We start from the raw sequence: 18,615 nt of genomic DNA, 5'->3' as shown, positions 1-18,615 counted from the left end.
ACTTTGGGTGCTTTTCTCAGCTACCTTAGCAGGTAGCTGTAGCCTTTGACCAGGAGCAGGTGTCGTCAGGTGGTACACAACCTTCTTAGAGTGTTTCGGCCCTCAACCACAACACTCTCCAGTTGGTGGGCCGGCAGTGAGTGGCCAGCTCACTGCCCACCTGCTCCTGGCCTCCAGCTTTCCTCCTCCCACTTACTCCAAATCCAACATGAGGCGCGTTCTGCCTCCTCCCCCATCCTGCGGACCGCTTGCTTCTTGTTCCACTCGTCCAACCCCAGAGCTGACAGCAACCGCCATGCCGACTGGGCTGGGAAGCCCCGACACCCAATCTCCACCGGGAACAACCATGCCTGCCAGCCCTTGTCTCTGCAGTCCTGGATAAGAGACTGGTACTTTGAGGCCTTCCTTTCGTGGGCCTCCTCACAACCTTCCTCCCATGGCACTGTTAGTTCAACCAGAATTATCTTCTGGTCTTTCGGGGACCACAGCACAATGTCTGGCCGGAGGGTTGTTTGGACCACCTCCGGGAATTGCAGCCGCCTTCCTACATCGACCCTCATCTCCCAGGAGCTTGCAGTTTGGAGAATGTTGGGCTTTGTTTTTATGGTGTGGATGGGCCTAGCTCCTTCCTTAATGAAGGTGATCGCACTCCTTGTGGCAACCCCGGCTGGTCTCTTTTTGCCCCTCTCCCGCTCTATGGTATCAGCAAGAGAGAGGAGAACTTTATCGTGGCGCCATCTATACCGTCCTTGGGTTAAAGCTGTTTTACACCCAGACAGTATGTGTGCCAAAGTTCCCCTCTGACTGCAGAGCTTGCAGAGTGGATCCTCTCTCAGCCCCCATGTATGCAGATGCGATGGTGAAGGAAGGGTATCATACACAGACCTCAAGAGGAAGGAGATGCGGTAAGGCTCCAGTCGCCAAAGCTCTGCCCACGTGACCTTACGGCTGGGCAGGTCCCATTTTGTCCACGCCCCCTGGGAGCTTTGTTCCACTGCCCTGGCTATCCGCCTCTCTTCCTCCCTGCTCCGGACCTCCACCTGCACCATATCTCTTCTCGATCTTACATTTGCGTCTCTCCAGGTCTGGAAATGAGCAGTGCCAAGGCCTTGCCGATGGACGCACTGGTTGCCAATAATGTCATGGAGCTTCAGAGCGCTCACTGCCTGCTCCACAGCTGTGTTGGCGGCCCACTTGCTCCTGGACCTGGTTGTGACACCTGCTTGTTTAACCAGCTCATCGTTGGAGTTCCTCAGGCTCAGCACAACTCTGCACTTTGCCACCTTGTACTCCTCCACAGCTGATGACAAAGGGAGTTGCAGCTGCCCAGACCGAATGTAAAGGCCCACTGAGGAGAGGAGAGAGAAGAGTTACAGTTCAACAGCTTTTGTAATTGGCAACAAGTATTGAGCTTTTATTTTATTTATATTCTTATAAATTCTGCAAAAAAACAGAAGCACACCAACATTAGACACATTTTTATCCTCCTTTTTTCCACGTTGTTAAATAGCAACTTGGAATAAAATCAGATCAAAAAGTGTTTCTCTGATATTCCTTCTAAATTTATCAACTATAGTGTTTGTCTGTTTTTATTTTGAAACATTAGATTTGTGTTTCTGGCATACTGTGTCCATCCACTTATAAATAAGACAAGAAGGATCCCCAAGTTTGGTAATATTTAACATTGTATTTAAAGAATATTTTAGCACTTTTTTAAAGAAAGCCTACATGCAGATGAATTATGTTAATGGACCATAGCTGACCATGTTATTCTAATTAGGTTTAGAGTTTTCAAAGTATGGGCATAAAGATATTAGTGAGTGTAAGTGCATGGTTTACTCTAGGAGCAGGGGATGCTAATTGAAAGCTCAGAGCTGAGTGACTTCTGAAAAGTGTGTTCCCAGTTCATTCGATAAGTGCATGTTAGTCAGAATATTTTTTTGTTCAGGTGACAAATGGAAAGGACACACATACCTTTTACTCACATCATGTTGAATTCTTTCAGCCGTCAACACTCAGACCGTCTTTCTGGAGGCTCAGATGACGACATTTACACGACACAAAACCCGACTGGCTGTAGTTCGAGAGCAGAAAGAGAAGGCCAGACTGGACATGCTCGGTAAGTACCGACGGGACAGGCAGGACGTAGAATATAACAGTAAATGTATCACAAATGTTCGGTCAAGGAGAAAAAATGTCAATCTCTCAGGACTATGAAATGTATTGATTCTTCATCAGATGAGGACGGTCCAGACTGTGCTGATGCTGAGCTTTACTCTGAAGCCAGCAGCGTGATGACGGGCTCCAAATATTCCCACAGCAACTCTCGCATCTCCTCGTAAGATGAACTTTTTTTTAATGGGTCTCATGCTGCAGCATTCTCTTATATTTCAACTCTGGAGGCACCAAACATTCTTACCATCCAAATCTGCTCTCATCCAGGTGTGACAAATGTTAAATCTCACGTGACGGTAAATGGGACAGGTGTGACCAGTTGTTTGTAATTAGCATGTGACCACACCCACTAAACACCATAAAAGGGCAGGTGTTGTGCCGTGTGTAAACAGCTGACTTTGGGTCAGCAATTTCAGAGATAAACCAAAAAAATGCAGTGAGAAAAAGAAATTTAGCATCAGTGAAAATGAAATACTTGTAAAACAAACAGAGGAATCATACCATCTTTCAAAGTTTCAGTGTCTGTTTAACCAAAACAGCAAAAAACACAGCAGTAGCAACATGTATGTGGTGATGTGAATGTGAGCAGAGGGATGGACAGTTAGAGATAAACAGGAAGTGGTTTGATATAAAAATTATCTTGGACATGTGCCCTGTAATTTTGCAGGTAAAAGTACTTTAAAATAAACAAGGGGGATCCAGTAAATCCTGTCAGATTCTCTTGGAGGAAAAACTATGGTGTTCCATCTTGCAGTGAAAAAAAAAATGAAATATTATAAGCATATACTATAGACAAATAAGCAGATGAACACATAGGGATGAGGTCTTCAGGAACTGAATGAAGACTGTTTGAGTGCTCAGAATTTGTAAAAAAAAAAAAAAAAAAAAATTAAAATGTAGTTTTAGATTCTAAAAAATTATTTTTTTATGTATTTATGGGCTATCAGGACAAAACCAGATTGATAAGATGTGATTGATAAGTTAAAGTGAAATATATTCCCCAAAGACGTCTTTAATTACCAATTTGTTTTTATTATTTCTGATACAAAGGTGTCCAGTCAGATACTTGATGCTGCTGTTTAAATGAAAGATATTTTTCAATCACAAATTTGATAATCAATATAGAAATTCCTTTAAAACATAAAATAATGTGAATTAGACTGTATTATGTGTTCCTTCCTGGGCTGTGATGCCAGTGCCCTCGACCACTTGTAAAATTTTCTCTTACCTGGTGTAAGAGCAAAAATAAGAAAACTGGTGAATCCCACAAATCTATGGTTACTAATGAAACAAGTGGAGCCAGGCACAACAAACCCTGCCCCTTACATGTATTTTGCCCATTTTAAGTAAGTAGGAAAATTATTTAAAAAATCATAAAAAATTTGTACTTCGACCTACCTTTCCCAAAATCTAATGACATGTATTCTGGGTCACTGGTGATCTATAAACCCAATTTGGTATGAATTCAACCAATAGTTTCGCTGCTAGAGTGTTAACAAAAAAACAAACCAAACCAAAACCAGTACCCCTTGCCTTCCCTTTGTGGGGTGGGGTTATAAAAGAAAATGTAGGATATGAACAAAAATAAGACAACATTTCTCCGTATATAGTTTCTTGCATGTGGCCCATTGTTTTCTGTCGGTGTTTTTGTAACGGGGAGTCTGTTAAGTTTTGTAATAGCAATATGATTTAAAAATAGTGCAGGTGGTAAATGTGTTGATTTTGGTTGAAATGTTCAGGAGATCATCTAAGAACCGACGGAAAGCTGAGAGGAAGAAGCTGAGTCTGAAGGAGGGAAGCCCATTGGAAGACAAAGCACTGATGTACGCTCTGGGCGAAATCATCACCACTGTGGACAAGATGAGAGGTACACGGACATGCACAATTATTAACAAACATATTTAAAAGGAGCAGGCTGATGAGCAGTATAGTGAGTGACTGGAATCCTTTGTTCCTGTTCCTGTCGTCTCTGCAGAGGAGGTTCACAGCCTGCTGAAGACCCTGGTGCTGTTCCAATTCGACAAACATGCAGAGAAGCTCCAACAGGCCTACGACGAGGCTCTGCACAAGATGGAGGCGGCAATTCCTGAGGTGTGGCCAGACGGGCTGCAGAACAACCAAGCCCCGGTAAACAAATACTCGCACTTTAATCCATGCTTAGTTTGGAGATCAGGAGGTTTATGAACAGACTGGGTGGTGCTCCAGTGAGTCAAATATTAGTTGGTCCTGCAGGTCATTAAAAAGCATTTTATTTATTCATTTATTTATTTTTTTGTCCAACGTACAAAGAAATTAAATAAAACAAAACAAAGCAAAATAAGATAAAAACAAAATAACATTTAAATGAACAGAATCTATCTTCAAGAACATGGAAGTCTGAATTGTGTATGGTCGAAAAGGAGTAGGAAGAAGTATAAACTTATTTAATCCTGCCCCTTAAGTGATTTTACACCTTTATCACTAACTTATTGCAAGAACCAAACAATACATTTTTCCTAATTTTAGCATTCAACCACAACAAATACATAATACAGTAATTGAATTATGCACAACATTAAGGCATTAAAAGTCATTAAATAGATTTTGTGAAAATTAAGACCTTAAATGGCGTTAAAAAGCATTCAATTTAATGTCCAGAGGCATTAAAAAATAAAATACACTTGATGGAAAACAGCGTTGTTTTTCACGATTTATTTTGATTATATAAACATTTAATAATTTTGATTGGACGTATGGTGTGATGATTGACAGGTGGAACCCTTTAACCTGTTAAACCCTGACCATATTTTCTGGGGAAAAACGCCTAAAAAGACATACCCAAAGTAAACGAAGAATCACTTCACAATAATAAGGTTCATATGGATGTTCTTGGTGTCTATGGACATTTAGAGACCTCACAGAATCTATTCCCATTGTCTAAAATATTGTATCTTTTACTATGCCTGAGTAAACTGTAACAAACTAAAAGAGAAATTGGAATTTTTTATCCTCGCCTGTTTTTTTTCGGCTGGATTGACGATGATATGCATAAATTAATTGTTCGTGTCGGAGATTTTTAATAGTGTATATTTCACCCCACAAAGATTAAAAATCACGTTTGAACATTAAAGTTTGCGCTAAAATACACTTTTGATGTACTTTTATTAACATTAGGGTCTAAACTTTGAGCAAAAGTTGAAAAAAACATTCATTGTCCTGATTTATTATATTTTTATAGTAGATGAATATTAATATAATTTTTTCGGCCCACGGGCGGGCTGATGGGGCTAATTAATTTGCTATTGTTTATGGCCAATACACAAAGTCACAACACCGGATGCTTGGAATGCAATGTGCTCTGAGTGTGTGTATGTCGTGGCGACAGAGCGGAGGGAATAGTAGCAAATGTCGGAAAAATGGGAAAATGCAAGTTTCAGCAGAAGTGATTGAAGGAGGAACTATTCAGAACCTGGTTAAAGCCTGTCGACAGTAAACAGTCATAAAACTATATGTAAAACTGTATCTGCAGTTAGACGTGGGCATTACATTTGTTTAAAGTGGCATTAAAAAAGCATTAAATTAGATTTGCTGATACCTGCAGAAACCCTGAACATCACAGAACACACCAAGAAAATCCACAGCGCCTAGAGCCAGTGGACAGTGGCTGGTGTTGGCTCTTAAACCAGAACAAAACGGTCGTCACAAAGTATTAATTAGAAGTAAAAATCAGAGAATTTACAGTAACCACTCAAAACCAGCACTTGTTGATCCCTCGAAGTGACTTGAGCTTTCTTATTTAGGGTCCAAGTGACCTGCTATTGTGAAAAAGTTCAGCAAATTTCATGTTTTTACAGTTTTTTTCTTCCTGTTGATGAAGTCCCAGTGATTGGTGTTTCATACATGCAACTAAACTTAAATAAAAAATAAAAGGAAAATAGACCAGATGACATTAAGTAAATATAACTCAAAATTTATTTATAAATCAAATAGGATAATTCCTTGCACTATTTGCACAGAACCACGACCGGTACCATCATACCTCATTGGTTTTGTCCGTATATTTTGAAATTATTTATTACCTCTGCCAAGGAGGTAATGTTTTTGCCAGGGTTTGTTTGTCTGTCTGTCTTTGTTTGTTTGTTTGTTTGTTTGTTTGTTTGTCTGTCCGTTAGTGTGCAACATAACTCAAAAAGTTATGGACAGATTTGGATGAAATTTTCAGGGTTTGTTGGAAATGGGATAAGGAAGAAATGATTAAATTTTGGTGGTGATCGGGGGTGGGGGGGCCCACGGGGGGGGGGCCACTGATCAGCCTTGGCGGAGGTCTGTGCTCTCCGAGTGCTTCTAGTTTTATTCTGTTCTATTTTATTTTTTACTTTATACCTCTTACATACTCCATGTTCTATGTATGCACCAAACCACTGAAGCAAATTCCTAGTGATGTGAACCCTGTTTACTTATATGGCAATAAACATGATTCTGATTAAGAGGTATCACTCTAAAATCTTCCAGGAATCAACTGTTATTAGATTTTTCGGGTTCTTAAAAAGTCTGTAATGCTAATATACAATAATCTGAGCCTTGGAATGTCTTACAGTTTTCAAAAGTCTTGAAATTGTTGAGATTTAGCGCCTGAAGCTAAGAAAATGTCTAATTAGGACCTTGTGCATAAAGACAGAGTTGCATCAGAAGTCAGACATAAAGTTGAAGTAAAAAGCCGTCCTCCAGTAGCATTTCCAAAGTTTTGAACATTGAATTGTATGTAAATAAACCAAAAACTGACTCATGATGTCGATGTAAATGTACTCCTGCTCCTCAGCTCACTGGTCCGAATTCCACTGCAAACAGTATCATGGCTTCTTTCCAGCAACAGCAGAGACCTGCATCTTCCCCACAAGGTCAGTAAGACGTTAAATTAAATGAAGGCGTGTCGTCTGGTGTGCTCAGTGTTCATGGTTCTGATCAGATTGAATTCATTATCATTTATTCCTATTCAGACTTTGCTCGTAATCATTTATTCATTGCTTTTAATAATTTCCACTGATGTGTAGATGTCAGGCTCATACGGATATTTAAACATATTATATACATTCAGTCATATATACTTCTGTACTGTAGGTTCATTTTCTCAAGTCTATATCTGACATATCTGTTTCCCAAACAGTCTGTGGAAAGGACAATTGAAATAAAGTAGTGAAATAAGTCTAAAAATTAAACAGATCTTGAACAGTAAACATTTAAGGGACCATGTAGCTGTAATTATTCATTTATATTTTATTTCATTTTCTTTATGTGTATATATATATATATATATATATATATATATATATATATATATATATGTGTGTGTGTGTGTGTGTGTGTGTGTGTGTGTGTGTGTGTGTAGTTTTTAGTTTTTTTTCTTATACAGTCCCTTTTGCACGAAGTGTTTTGCTGCTAAATTGAAGTGAGCTGCTAAACTGATTGTCATTGTTCCTGTGACAGTGACAATAGAGATCTATTCTATTCTATGCTATTCTATTCTTTATATAAAATAAAATCTGGCCTCTGCATTACCATATATTGAACCCATTTCTCTCAACATGAAGCAAATATTTCCAGTTCATAATGTACCATTGGGTTATTTTCTCCATTTTGTAACGTCCAATATTGTGTCCATCCACGCAGACAGGGATGACTTTTCTTGAATCAACAATTTCCTAGCCACTTTTTTTTTTTTTTTTTTTTACTGGCAATCGGCAACCCATTGATTAGACAGTTTTTGCACTTTTCTGACTTTTAATTTGTGTCTGTTTTTGGTCTTTGAAGATGCCGAAGTTCTAGCGCCACCAAAGATGAGAAACAGTGTGAAGTGGAAGCTCAATGTTCTGACATGAAGAAGTTTTGTTGTTTTTTTTAATTCTGTATACTGTTAATTATGTATTAATAAACTCTCAACTGAACGTCTCTCCTGGATGAATGTGTTTATTTTCTGGAGCTCAGAAACACAATGTCACGTTCATATACATCAGGCAGCAGCAGCAGATCTTTGTTTTGATGTTAAAGAACATTTTCATGAAAACGTGTCCGGCTTTCTTGTCCTTCATAAAAAAACAGCATTTAAAAAATGAAATACTGCCATTATTCTAGTGAAGATGAGGAACTCTAACCATAAAGTCCTGCTTTATTGTAGATAATCCTCTGTCATCATGGTCACACCTTTTTTAATCTTTTGGTGGTGGCAGCAGCTCGTCTCTGGTTGATCGCCTTGGTGGTGACACGGAGTTTACGTAGGCGGAGTTGTCGCAGTCGGAGCTGCAGATCTTTAGGCAGTTTTCCTCCCTTTGCCAAAATGTCCTTTAGCCTCTCTTTGGGCACCTTAGTGAGGCGGAAGTCGCAGATCGTGGGGTAGTAGTCATACATGACCTGACAGGTGCGAGAGGAGGGGAAGTAGCCCTCTGCGGTGGCCATCACACGGTACTCACCGGGATTCAGCAGCCGCCAGTAGTCTCCATCAGCCACTGAAAACATACAGTGAAAGAGAGCAAATGTGAGCAGTGACCTCAAGTAGATAACTTGTAAAGATGTGTATAATATGGTGGCTGCTGAAAATGCAAACATCCCTCATTAGACGGACGGACGGACGGACGGACAGACAGACAGACAGACAGACAATTGATCCCCGGGGGGAAATTCAACTATTCAGCATCTTACATACAACACACAACACAAAAGTGGGTTAGTACCAGGTTGACAAAAAAGTTAGTATATACACTCTAAGAGACAGTTGCTAAAGAAATTACTCTAAAAGTGCTTCCTGTACAGTACTGTACATAAAGACTTCTGATTGTATTCACATTTCAGGACATTGATAAAAAAAAAAAAGTAAAACAGTGATATAAAGTGTAGCAGTGATATAAAGTGACAGTGATTTAAGTGTTCTATGGTGGTTTGGAAAGTGGGTGTAGTCCAACTACATAAGGTGCTTGGTTGTTTTAAAGTCTCACTAGGTCAGTCCTAGTATGGTCATGGCTGAGGCCGAGACCGAGACCCCCCATGACCACTCGGTGATGAGTTGTACAGTCTGATGGCCAGGGGGATGAAAGAGTTGCTGAGCCTGTTAGTGGAGCAGGTCAGACACAGCAGCCTGGAGCTGAACACACTCCTCTGTCTGGTCACTGTCCTGTGCAGAGGATGCTGGGGGTTGTCCAGGATGGACAGAATCTTCTCCAGGGTCCTTTGCTCTGCTGTTGACACCAGGGAGAGTAGCTCTGTGCCCACCACTGAGCCAGCTCTCTTCACCAGTCTGTCCAGTTGGGCAGCGTCCCTTTTTTTTTTTTTTTTAATGCTGCCTCCCCAACAGACAACAGCATAAAAGAGAACACTGGACACGACTGTGTTTGCCTATTTTGGGCTACTGTCAGGGGAGGACTGACCAGTAGGACATTCAGTCAAAGATGTGGTGAATCAGAAACAAAATCTGATCAGCAATATTAATGGTCATCCATGTTTTATGTGGTGAATTAGAAAAAAAATCTGATCAGGGATGTTAATGGTCATCCCACCGATGGTGATGGCCGTCTGATGTGAAATCAGGGAAAAGAACGTCGATTTTTCATGATGATGACGACTGCGTTTAAAGATAATACAGTTCAACCTGACATGTTTGGGGCTGTCAAAATGAATGTGTGAAATACCACGAACAACAAACAAATATGGAAATAAAAGCACCACAATTCTGGGTAGTCTGCAAATATTTAACTCATTTCCAGTGTCACTTTTGATATGATAAGAGGGGCTATGCTCTACTCTACATAATCCTATTTTAAGACTGTACTAGTGCTTTGTAAAGAAATAAATACATTAACACAAATAATTGTCGATTGTGAAATGTTACTCTGTGAATATCTTGGCTTGTGGTAGAGTATCTTGACACGCTGGCAGGTGGTTATTTAAATGTGTAATCATGTATGGGGTCATTGGCCTAAATTTTGGAAGAAGTCCAGGTCCTTTTTTTAGTCCCAGTCCATCCCTGGCTACAGTAGAAACACTGCTGACTCCATGGAGGTGACCTACTCTGTAGATATAAAAGACTCATTCACAGGTAACAGAACTCATGGTGCAGGACACAGCGTTATAAAAACAGCTTTGTTCCTGTCGCCGTCACTGAGCTCAATAAGAAATAGTGAGATTGCACTTTACTAACTTATTTAGTTATTTATCCCATTTCTTTGCTCTATTTATTATTATTGTGACTTCAATTTTTTTTTTTTAATTTTTTAATTGTATGTTCTTATTCTGTTTTTTTTTATCCCAGATTGTTTTTTATCTTTTCTGGTTTTTATTGTGTTTTATTGCATCCTGTTTTTATTTATTTGATCTTACCTATTTTATTTACTTATCCATGCTGCTATACCGATGAATGGTGGAACACTGAGCAATTTTTGTCCTGTCTTTATGTCCTGTCTGTAAGTGTGATCAAGTGCCTGTCTTGCATGTTTAATGTATGTGTTGTTGTAATGCCAAGGCAATCACATAGACTGCAAAACAAATCTACCAACGGGTACAAATAAAGTAACCTTGACCTCATGGAGTCTCAGATTCAGGCCATTTCTGCTGTTGGATCCCCTACATCTTTAAATATCTGTAAAGGTAAGTCACCAATATTATGAACGAATGAATTTATTTTTGATTTTACATCAATCATTGTATTAGTACATTAATCATATTAAACATAAAAACCAAAAAAGGAATAGGCTAGAAGCAAAAGCTTATTTTTTTGTCTATCCTTTTCACCGAAAACACTGCATACATCAATTTAAATGTGTACAGCATCATATTAAAGTGAAAGTATAAGCAACGTATATTAACCAAAGGGCTCATTTCTTGCTGCTAATCAGCTTTTCATCACCACTATTGACAAAAATATATCCACCATTAATATCTGATTGTTACAGGGATAGTCTATAAGGTGGCATGTTTCAGTTTTAATTTAACTTGTTTTTCATTATCGTGGGACGTATAGACCTTTTAAGAATTCAAAACCCCTCTACATAATACTTTTTTTCAATGATAACTTACTCAAAACTGACTCATCTAGTATTTTTTAAATAAAAAAACAAAACAAAAACTGATTGTAAGTAAAAATCCTTAGTACAAGTGTTATTTATATATTATTAGTAAAAAGTAACAGTCAACCAATCTTGCATTTTTAACAGTTGATATGATAATGATTGTTTGAAGCAGGGAAAAGGAAACAAGTGCTGCTCCAGTCCCATACAGTACTGTCACTGAAAAGACACGTATCTCTGAAGAAAGTAGTAGTAAATACTTAAAAGTAATTCTCTGGACAATGAACATTAAAATTATATAAAGTTTGACTTTTATTTGATGTTCATGTTCATTTTGAAGTTCAGTTTATTTGATAAATATTAAAGTATATGTAAAGTAATCTGGTTTGGGTTGATATTTTAACTGCTGAACCAATATTTTCCCATGTACTAAGTAATTCTAGGTTAGAAGTGTCAGCCATCGTCCCCTCCCTGAACATTTAAGATAAGTTCTTTTTAATGTTGTAGTTGATCAATGTGGAGGCAATTTTGTAAGCTCTGTACAAGTAGGTAGATCTTCAATATATGTCATATCTGATGAAGGAAGATGTCATGGAGTAAAAATAATATTTGCCTTTGAGATGTAACAAAGTAGACAAGTAACGTCACATAAAACGTAAATACTTGAGCTAGGTAAACTTTACTTCAGTAAATGTCCTTTGTTATATTCCATAACTACTGGTTGCACCTGATCTGATGTGATGATCAATTTCGTCGACTTTGATGATGGCGTCTGCTATACCAGCACCTGTGTCTTTGTCACGAACCACACCCTTGATTCCACGATGGACCTACAACAAACATTAAAAATAAGGATAAAACTCCTAAAGACAAAGATAAAAGGCAAAAAAAAAGGTGAAAATGACATGAGCAGATCTGAGCTGAAGCTGTGAGACCTGCTCCATGTAAACCAGCAGAGACTCTCTGTTGTTCTCCCACTCGATGGGAAGCTCGCTGGCGTGAGGGAATTTATCACAGGACAACTCCACCGTCACCTCGAAACAGTTAGTGTGCAGGTAGCTGAAATCGTTCATACCTGCAACAAACACACGTGATCAGGTTAGAACACAGGTGTCAATCTCCGGTCATCGAGGGCTGGTATCCTGCATGTTTTAGGTATTTCCCTCTTCAAACACACCTGGTTCAATTAATGATCAGCTCATCAACAGGCTCTGCAGAAGCCTGATAATGATAGAATGGCTTCCAGGTGTGATGGAAGAGGGAAATATCGAAAACATGCAGGATACCGGTGTCCACCCCTGGGCTAGAAGATTAGATTTTGGAGTGAAGGACTTAAGTCTCATTTTAACTGTAATGTAAAATGCATTAAATCCAAGACGTTTGTCAGATGTAGTGATTACAGTTGACTTTTAAGCTTTTTGGATGTTTATTTATTATCTGCTCTGGCTTTTCCAGACAAGATAAATGGACCCAGTTTTACAGAATCGAAATAAGTCATCAGTGAAATCAGTATTGTAGGTGTACATGAGTGAACATGTGTTGAAAGGTGCAGAACAAAACAAAAGGTTAAAGCAACATAACCAAACCAAGGGCTGAAGAACCTGGGAGACCTACAGTTGCGGAAAAAATTATTAGACCATCAAAAGTCACCAAAAACAATGGTTCTGCAATCAAGTACTAACTCCTGTGTGTGTCATGTGACTAAAAAAGACAGAAAAGAAAACATGGAATGTGTAAAAGCACTGTTTTTGTCAGTACAATGCCATAGATATTGATGTAAGAACTGAAGTGATTTTGGTTATTATCAAGAAAACTATGGAAAATGTCTAGATATCAGCCCTGGAATTAAACTCTTATGAGCTATTTTTGTTGTTGTCATTATATTTGTCCAAACAAATGTACCTTTAGTTGTACCAGGCATTCAAATGAATAAGAAATTGAAGAAAACAAAAGTTGGTCTAATAATTTTTTTCTGCAAGTGTATGAGGGCAGCAAGCAGAGAGACTGATGCTGCATTCCAGTGTGCTGGGAGATGGGAGGTTTCCGACGTCCAACTCTGTAAAAAGCATTGGAACACTTGTCCAAGCAGGAGGTCCTTGTTGCAAAGTGGGGCCGGATTGAAGTACCCCGACCTCACCACAAACTACAACATGACGTCAACACAACAATGGCAGTGTACTGTGTGCAAGGTCGCAATGAAAAAAATCTTCACAATGAAAAATTAGCTCATCCGTCATTTTGCTTCTTCCATCTTGTTTGTATATGAGAACACTGCTGTCGACAGTCAAAATGTCTCTTCAGTAACAAAGCAAATAGCTTAGATCTGCAGTCCCCATGTTTGTTGTTTACGTTAAATATGAATCACCTGGAATACTTTGAGGTGGGATGTAGTAAACTCCAAGTCAGATATAGTCTACCTCCCAGCACTCTCGAATGCAGCATGGCATTACTACAGGCAGACTATTTAAAGACAGGAACTTCTAGGCACCACAGGTGTTCCTGATTCCCCCATCAGGTGCCTGTTGAAAGAGCAGGGGTTGATATAATATAGCACCCCCAAGAGGACCCCAGGGGCCATAACAGTGTCTACATAGATATGGTAACAAGAATAAGAGTCCAAATTAATGACATGAATGTAAAAATTTCTTCTGGAAGGACTCCAACCCATGCACCTGAATCATTACAAATTAAGTGAAAATGCTGGAAAACCTAAGCTCTTTAAAAATGGAGGGAAAACCACAATTAAACTAAACAAACCAAACGTCAGATGTTCATGTTAAGGGGGTATAGCGCCACATTATGTAATAATGGTGCAATAAGTAATAATGTAATAATTTTTCCACCTCATTATGTAATAACGCCACATTTTATAATAATATGCCGCATTTTGTAATAAAATTCTTGAACGCTTTTTGTAATAAACTTTGCTACATTTTGTAATACTGCAACAGTTATCACAAAATGTGGGTGTAGCACTGTTTTTTTTTTTTTTTTTAAGGAAATGTAATAATTTGGTGCATTATGTAATAAACCATCAAAATTAATACCTTGACTGGAAAAACCATCATACCAGCAGAACATTAGCATTCCAGCTTAATTAGAATTCATTTTCAAAAACTAGTTGGATGTTTCATTGGTCAAACCTAAATCAAATGTAACTGCATTCATTATAATGGAGAAGTTACAGACAAAAGCTGCACTAATTAAGCATTACTGACAAGGAAGTTACTGGTTCACTGAAATTTGGAAGAGACAAAATGTAAAAGTTATTACGAAATGGGTTCAAGAATTTTATAACAAAATGCGGCGTTATTACATAATGAGGTGAAAAATTATTACATGATTACATATTGCACCATTATTACATAATGCAGCACTACAGGGGGTTAGGATTCCAGCTTTAAACCACATTAATACACATTCTTACTTCCTGGTACATTGTGCCAATCAGCTCCATTGATTATGTTGTTATATCTGAGGAAGTCCTTGTTGTGGCAGGGCCGCCGGTCTGGGTTGGACATCACCTGATGGTATATGAGATATAAAAACATGTGAAGTACCCATGGACACACCTTCAGTCAGTCACTGTCCTGAACACAGTGGCAGGTGGAGGACTGACCTGGTTGGTGCTGGCGTACGCTGTGGCCAACCAGCGGAAGAAGCTCTCATCAGCGGTGGGCGTGTGCTCGCGAGGTGCCCAGTCCCGCGTCATGTCAAATGGGTAGGTGACCACCACCTCTCCACCATGGAGGTTAGCGCTCAGAACAAATGGGATGTTCTGCATCCAGTTGATGACGGCTCGAGTCTCTGATGCCACCTGGTGACAGACGTGATGAAGTCAAAGATGTAGGAATGATTCAAACTGAGCAGGTTTAAGCTTTAATTCCAGGTATTAGGTTTTTATTTATTTATTTATTTTTGAACAATGTATTTTTCTTAAGTCTTTCAAACATACAAATAAAGTAAGACAAACACTGAGACATATAGCAGAGGTATAAGATGGCACAAAGAAGAAACTGTCAGCTCTTCTACATAAGAAATAAAAGGATGCCATACCACATTAACCCTTTCATGCATGAATTATGATTACCGAAATAAAGATTTTTTCCTGAATGTTTTTATTCCTCTTTAGGCATGAAAAAAACAATGTGATTGAAATTTCTTTATGAAACTATTTTTCATGGAGTTACAGAGATGTCCCCTCAGCTGGACACCATGCATTTAAGTTTTGAAGCAAAGAAACATGTATTTACTGACATACTGTGTGAAAACTGTGAAATAAAATCATTTTTAATGCCGTGAATCTGATGTTTCTTCACATTTTAACATATTATAATACTAGTCATTACTCAATCAGATAATATGCAACAACAACAAAAAAAACAACAACTTTTTGTTTTAAAAGAAATTTAAATTACAGTCTAATAACAATTAGCAATTGATTTAGACTCAAATATGTTACTGCAGATCAGGTTTAGCAAGAACAGGAACAGTAATGGTATGAATTGTAATGTATGGGGTGTTGCATAAGTGTCCACTGTATTGGTTGATATGCAAGTAAAACAACAAAATCCATGAATATACAGGGTGTCCCATAAGTCTCCATACATAGGAGACATAATACATATGGTTCTAACATGTATTTCTTTATATTTCTTCTTTATAGTTCTTCAGCAGTGGAGGACACGCATTGAAATGTGTTCCAGACAAAATGGCAGTCATATAGAGCATATTAAATAAATAAAAATGGTTTATGTCAAGAAACGTTTATTTTTCCTATGTATAGAGACTTATGGGAGACCCTGTACAATAGAACAGCTGTAGAATAACTGTCCACTGTAGTGACCGCTATGAATGAAAGGGTTAAACTTCCCCATTGATCCACTCAATGTGTATTCAAACTTTTCAGTTTTAGGGAAAAAAAGTATTGGGTTGTTTTTAACTGATAGAAGGTGGTCATTTGAAATCATATTAATAATGTTAAATCATATTGTAGCGAGCCACACTGATTGGTTTGTGCCGAGTCATGTGACTTATGTGGTTTGCAGTGCTACTGTGTCATGTGATGGTGTGCTGCGTTGCATGTTGAAAATATGCGTTAAAAGTTAGTTCATATTATGTGTTGTACAGTCATGGACTTATGTTGTGCCTATGGGGGGAGAGCAGCTGAGTTGAGTGGTGAAGGCAACGTTTTACTTTGACACCATGACTGAAGTTCTGTGCTGTGGCAATAGAGTATGTGCTGTATTTCACATGAGCTATCATTAAAGAAAACCAAGAACACTGCCTCCTTGCAGTCATACAACATATTGAGGCCTAGGAAATGCAATTCAAGTTCCCTGTTCTATGATTTAATCCTGATAAAATGCCAAAATATTATGACTTGTGATATCTGACTCAATTATCATAAATACAATTCAGTCTGTGTCTCTGCAAAGCTTTTTAATGACATAATAAAATAGCAACATGCCCTGTGTAAACCTGAAGTGCAACTAAAAACACTGCTTGGAAAAGTAACACAATAATGAAATAAAGGAGGAGAAAAGTAAAGACCCAACCTCAGGAGAACAGGAAATGTTTCCATAAAGTGTGTTGTGTGTTGAAGTCTTACAAAAGCGTCCTCTGATGTGTACTGCTCAGGGATGGGGAAGTAGTGGTTGATGAGTTTGGATCGGTCTGTCTCCAGCTCGATGGCGGTCCACATGCCTGAGTTGAGGTCTGCGAAATTGTGGTTCATGTCGATACCCTCGTAGCTGTAACGTCCAAAGGCCCAACCTGCCAACTCGGATCCCTGAAAATTAAAGGTAGAGTAGGAGATCCTGGAAAAACAGTTTGAGCAAGCTACATTTTAAAAATACACAATTCAAAAGTCCAAACCCCTTTCTTCAGACTTCCCCCTGAAGCCACGCCTTCACTGAATTGATTGTACTCATGGAGGGGGGAGGGGGGAGGGACAAATGGCAGTTGAATTTGATAGACATATCACCATTCAATCATTTCGATGAGCCGGTTAAAATATTCATATTCTTCCTCAAGTTTTTCAGAATTTCTTTACGTTGTCTTCTGTTATTCACAACTTTTCGACACGATATACAAGCAAATTTTATCTTCCGTACTGCCGAACTTCAGTCTGTCAGTATTCTCTGAAATATCGTGGACCAAATCTGTGGAATAATCTAAGACCTGAACTTCAATCAACATCTACTTTATCATTGTTTAAAAAGCATCTGAAAAGGACTTTAATTCATGAAAAATTGTAAGGCTGTATATCACTTGATTTGTATTTGATGATTTGTAATGTGGATTACATTTTTGTTGTTTTTATTTTAGTTTATTATTTCAGTTATATTGTAATTTTTAATTCTTTTTTGTGTATTGTTCATTTCAGGGGAGGTATTCATATAAGCCTTCTTTTCTGGCTTCTAACCTCTCCTGCACAGTTTTGTCACTTGTTTGAATGTTGTTTTTTCCATTGCTGTTTTTATTATGTGCAAATAAATAAATAAATAACTAAATAAATAAAATGATTGGATGGTGTTTTTTCCAGTCCTGTTTGTTCCACAGGTGACTAACATTTTTTTATTTTTGTGTTTGAGCATTTAATTAATGGGTTGCAATCAGGGTATGAAGGGGATTTTAAGCAATATAGTAGAAAAAGCTCCAGGTAAACAGTACCCACTTTATATGTTCGTATTGTAACCACTGCGATGTCACATGACACTAGTGGAGTTAGCACCCTACCTTTAACAAAGAAATGATGGTTCACAGATTACTTTTGGAACGGTCCAAGAAATCCGAACACTATAAAACATAGGATTTGTTTCTATAAGGCTGCTACCTAAAAAAAACACCCCTCTCCCACATCATTTTTTTTTGTCAGTGTCTCAATTTAAGACAAAAATGCTCAAAAAATATACTTAGAACAACATGTAAATTTCTAAAATCTGATTTGTAACTCACTGTTTGATTAATGCATCCTGACACTGTGAGGATATCTTCCTTTATGTATACGATTTATTTATTATCTATTAGTTTTAGCTTTATTACCAGCTTTATTAATCTGTTAAGAAAGAAAATCATGTTAACTATCTTGAACTATCTTGACTACCCTGACTTTCAGGCACCTTTTTGAAGGCCATCTCATATCCGTCTGGGTTCATGGAGGGCAGGAGGTGGATGCGAGTCTCTTTGATGAGGCGGACTATCCTCTGGTCGCCTCGCTTGTACTCTTGGCACATATACTGCATCAGATTGAGGAGAAGCTCCCGGCCCAGGACCTCGTTCCCATGCATCCCTGCAACATAGCGGAACTCTGGTTCTCCTGCAGGGGGTGCCAACACAAAGAAACATGGGTGATTTTTTTTTTTTTTTTGAGAATCAAGTACCTTGTGTAGATGCTGTTTTCTTGCAA

The 18,615-nt window shown here is 38.4% G+C and overlaps 2 protein-coding genes across 4 annotated transcripts in view; one reads left to right on the top strand and one right to left on the bottom strand.

Annotated features, from left to right (window-relative positions):
- Window positions 1-8,109, top strand: part of elp1 (elongator acetyltransferase complex subunit 1) — a 32,536-nt gene extending 24,427 nt beyond the window's left edge. For both annotated transcript variants that reach the window (XM_030145362.1, XM_030145361.1), the window contains exons 31-36: window positions 2,006-2,119; window positions 2,239-2,338; window positions 3,915-4,042; window positions 4,151-4,302; window positions 6,974-7,052; window positions 7,963-8,109. In XM_030145362.1, coding sequence (XP_030001222.1) covers window positions 2,006-2,119; window positions 2,239-2,338; window positions 3,915-4,042; window positions 4,151-4,302; window positions 6,974-7,052; window positions 7,963-8,030 — 641 coding nt within the window. In that variant the 3' untranslated portion in view covers window positions 8,031-8,109. The remainder of the gene's footprint in view (window positions 1-2,005; window positions 2,120-2,238; window positions 2,339-3,914; window positions 4,043-4,150; window positions 4,303-6,973; window positions 7,053-7,962) is intronic.
- LOC115427018 (probable carboxypeptidase X1) overlaps window positions 8,079-18,615 on the bottom strand; it is a 35,011-nt gene continuing 24,474 nt past the window's right edge. For both annotated transcript variants that reach the window (XM_030145363.1, XM_030145364.1), the window contains 7 exons: window positions 18,329-18,525; window positions 16,816-16,995; window positions 14,824-15,021; window positions 14,632-14,728; window positions 12,140-12,279; window positions 11,932-12,034; window positions 8,079-8,654 (listed from right to left, as the gene is read on the bottom strand). In XM_030145363.1, the coding sequence (XP_030001223.1) occupies window positions 8,347-8,654; window positions 11,932-12,034; window positions 12,140-12,279; window positions 14,632-14,728; window positions 14,824-15,021; window positions 16,816-16,995; window positions 18,329-18,525 (1,223 nt within the window). In that variant the 3' untranslated portion in view covers window positions 8,079-8,346. The remainder of the gene's footprint in view (window positions 8,655-11,931; window positions 12,035-12,139; window positions 12,280-14,631; window positions 14,729-14,823; window positions 15,022-16,815; window positions 16,996-18,328; window positions 18,526-18,615) is intronic.

Source organism: Sphaeramia orbicularis, chromosome 10 (assembly GCF_902148855.1).
Source record: "Sphaeramia orbicularis chromosome 10, fSphaOr1.1, whole genome shotgun sequence".
Taxonomy (NCBI): Eukaryota; Metazoa; Chordata; class Actinopteri; order Kurtiformes; family Apogonidae; genus Sphaeramia; species Sphaeramia orbicularis.
The sequence above is the reverse complement of the archived record's forward strand: the minus strand, read 5'-3'. Positions and strand labels throughout refer to the sequence as shown.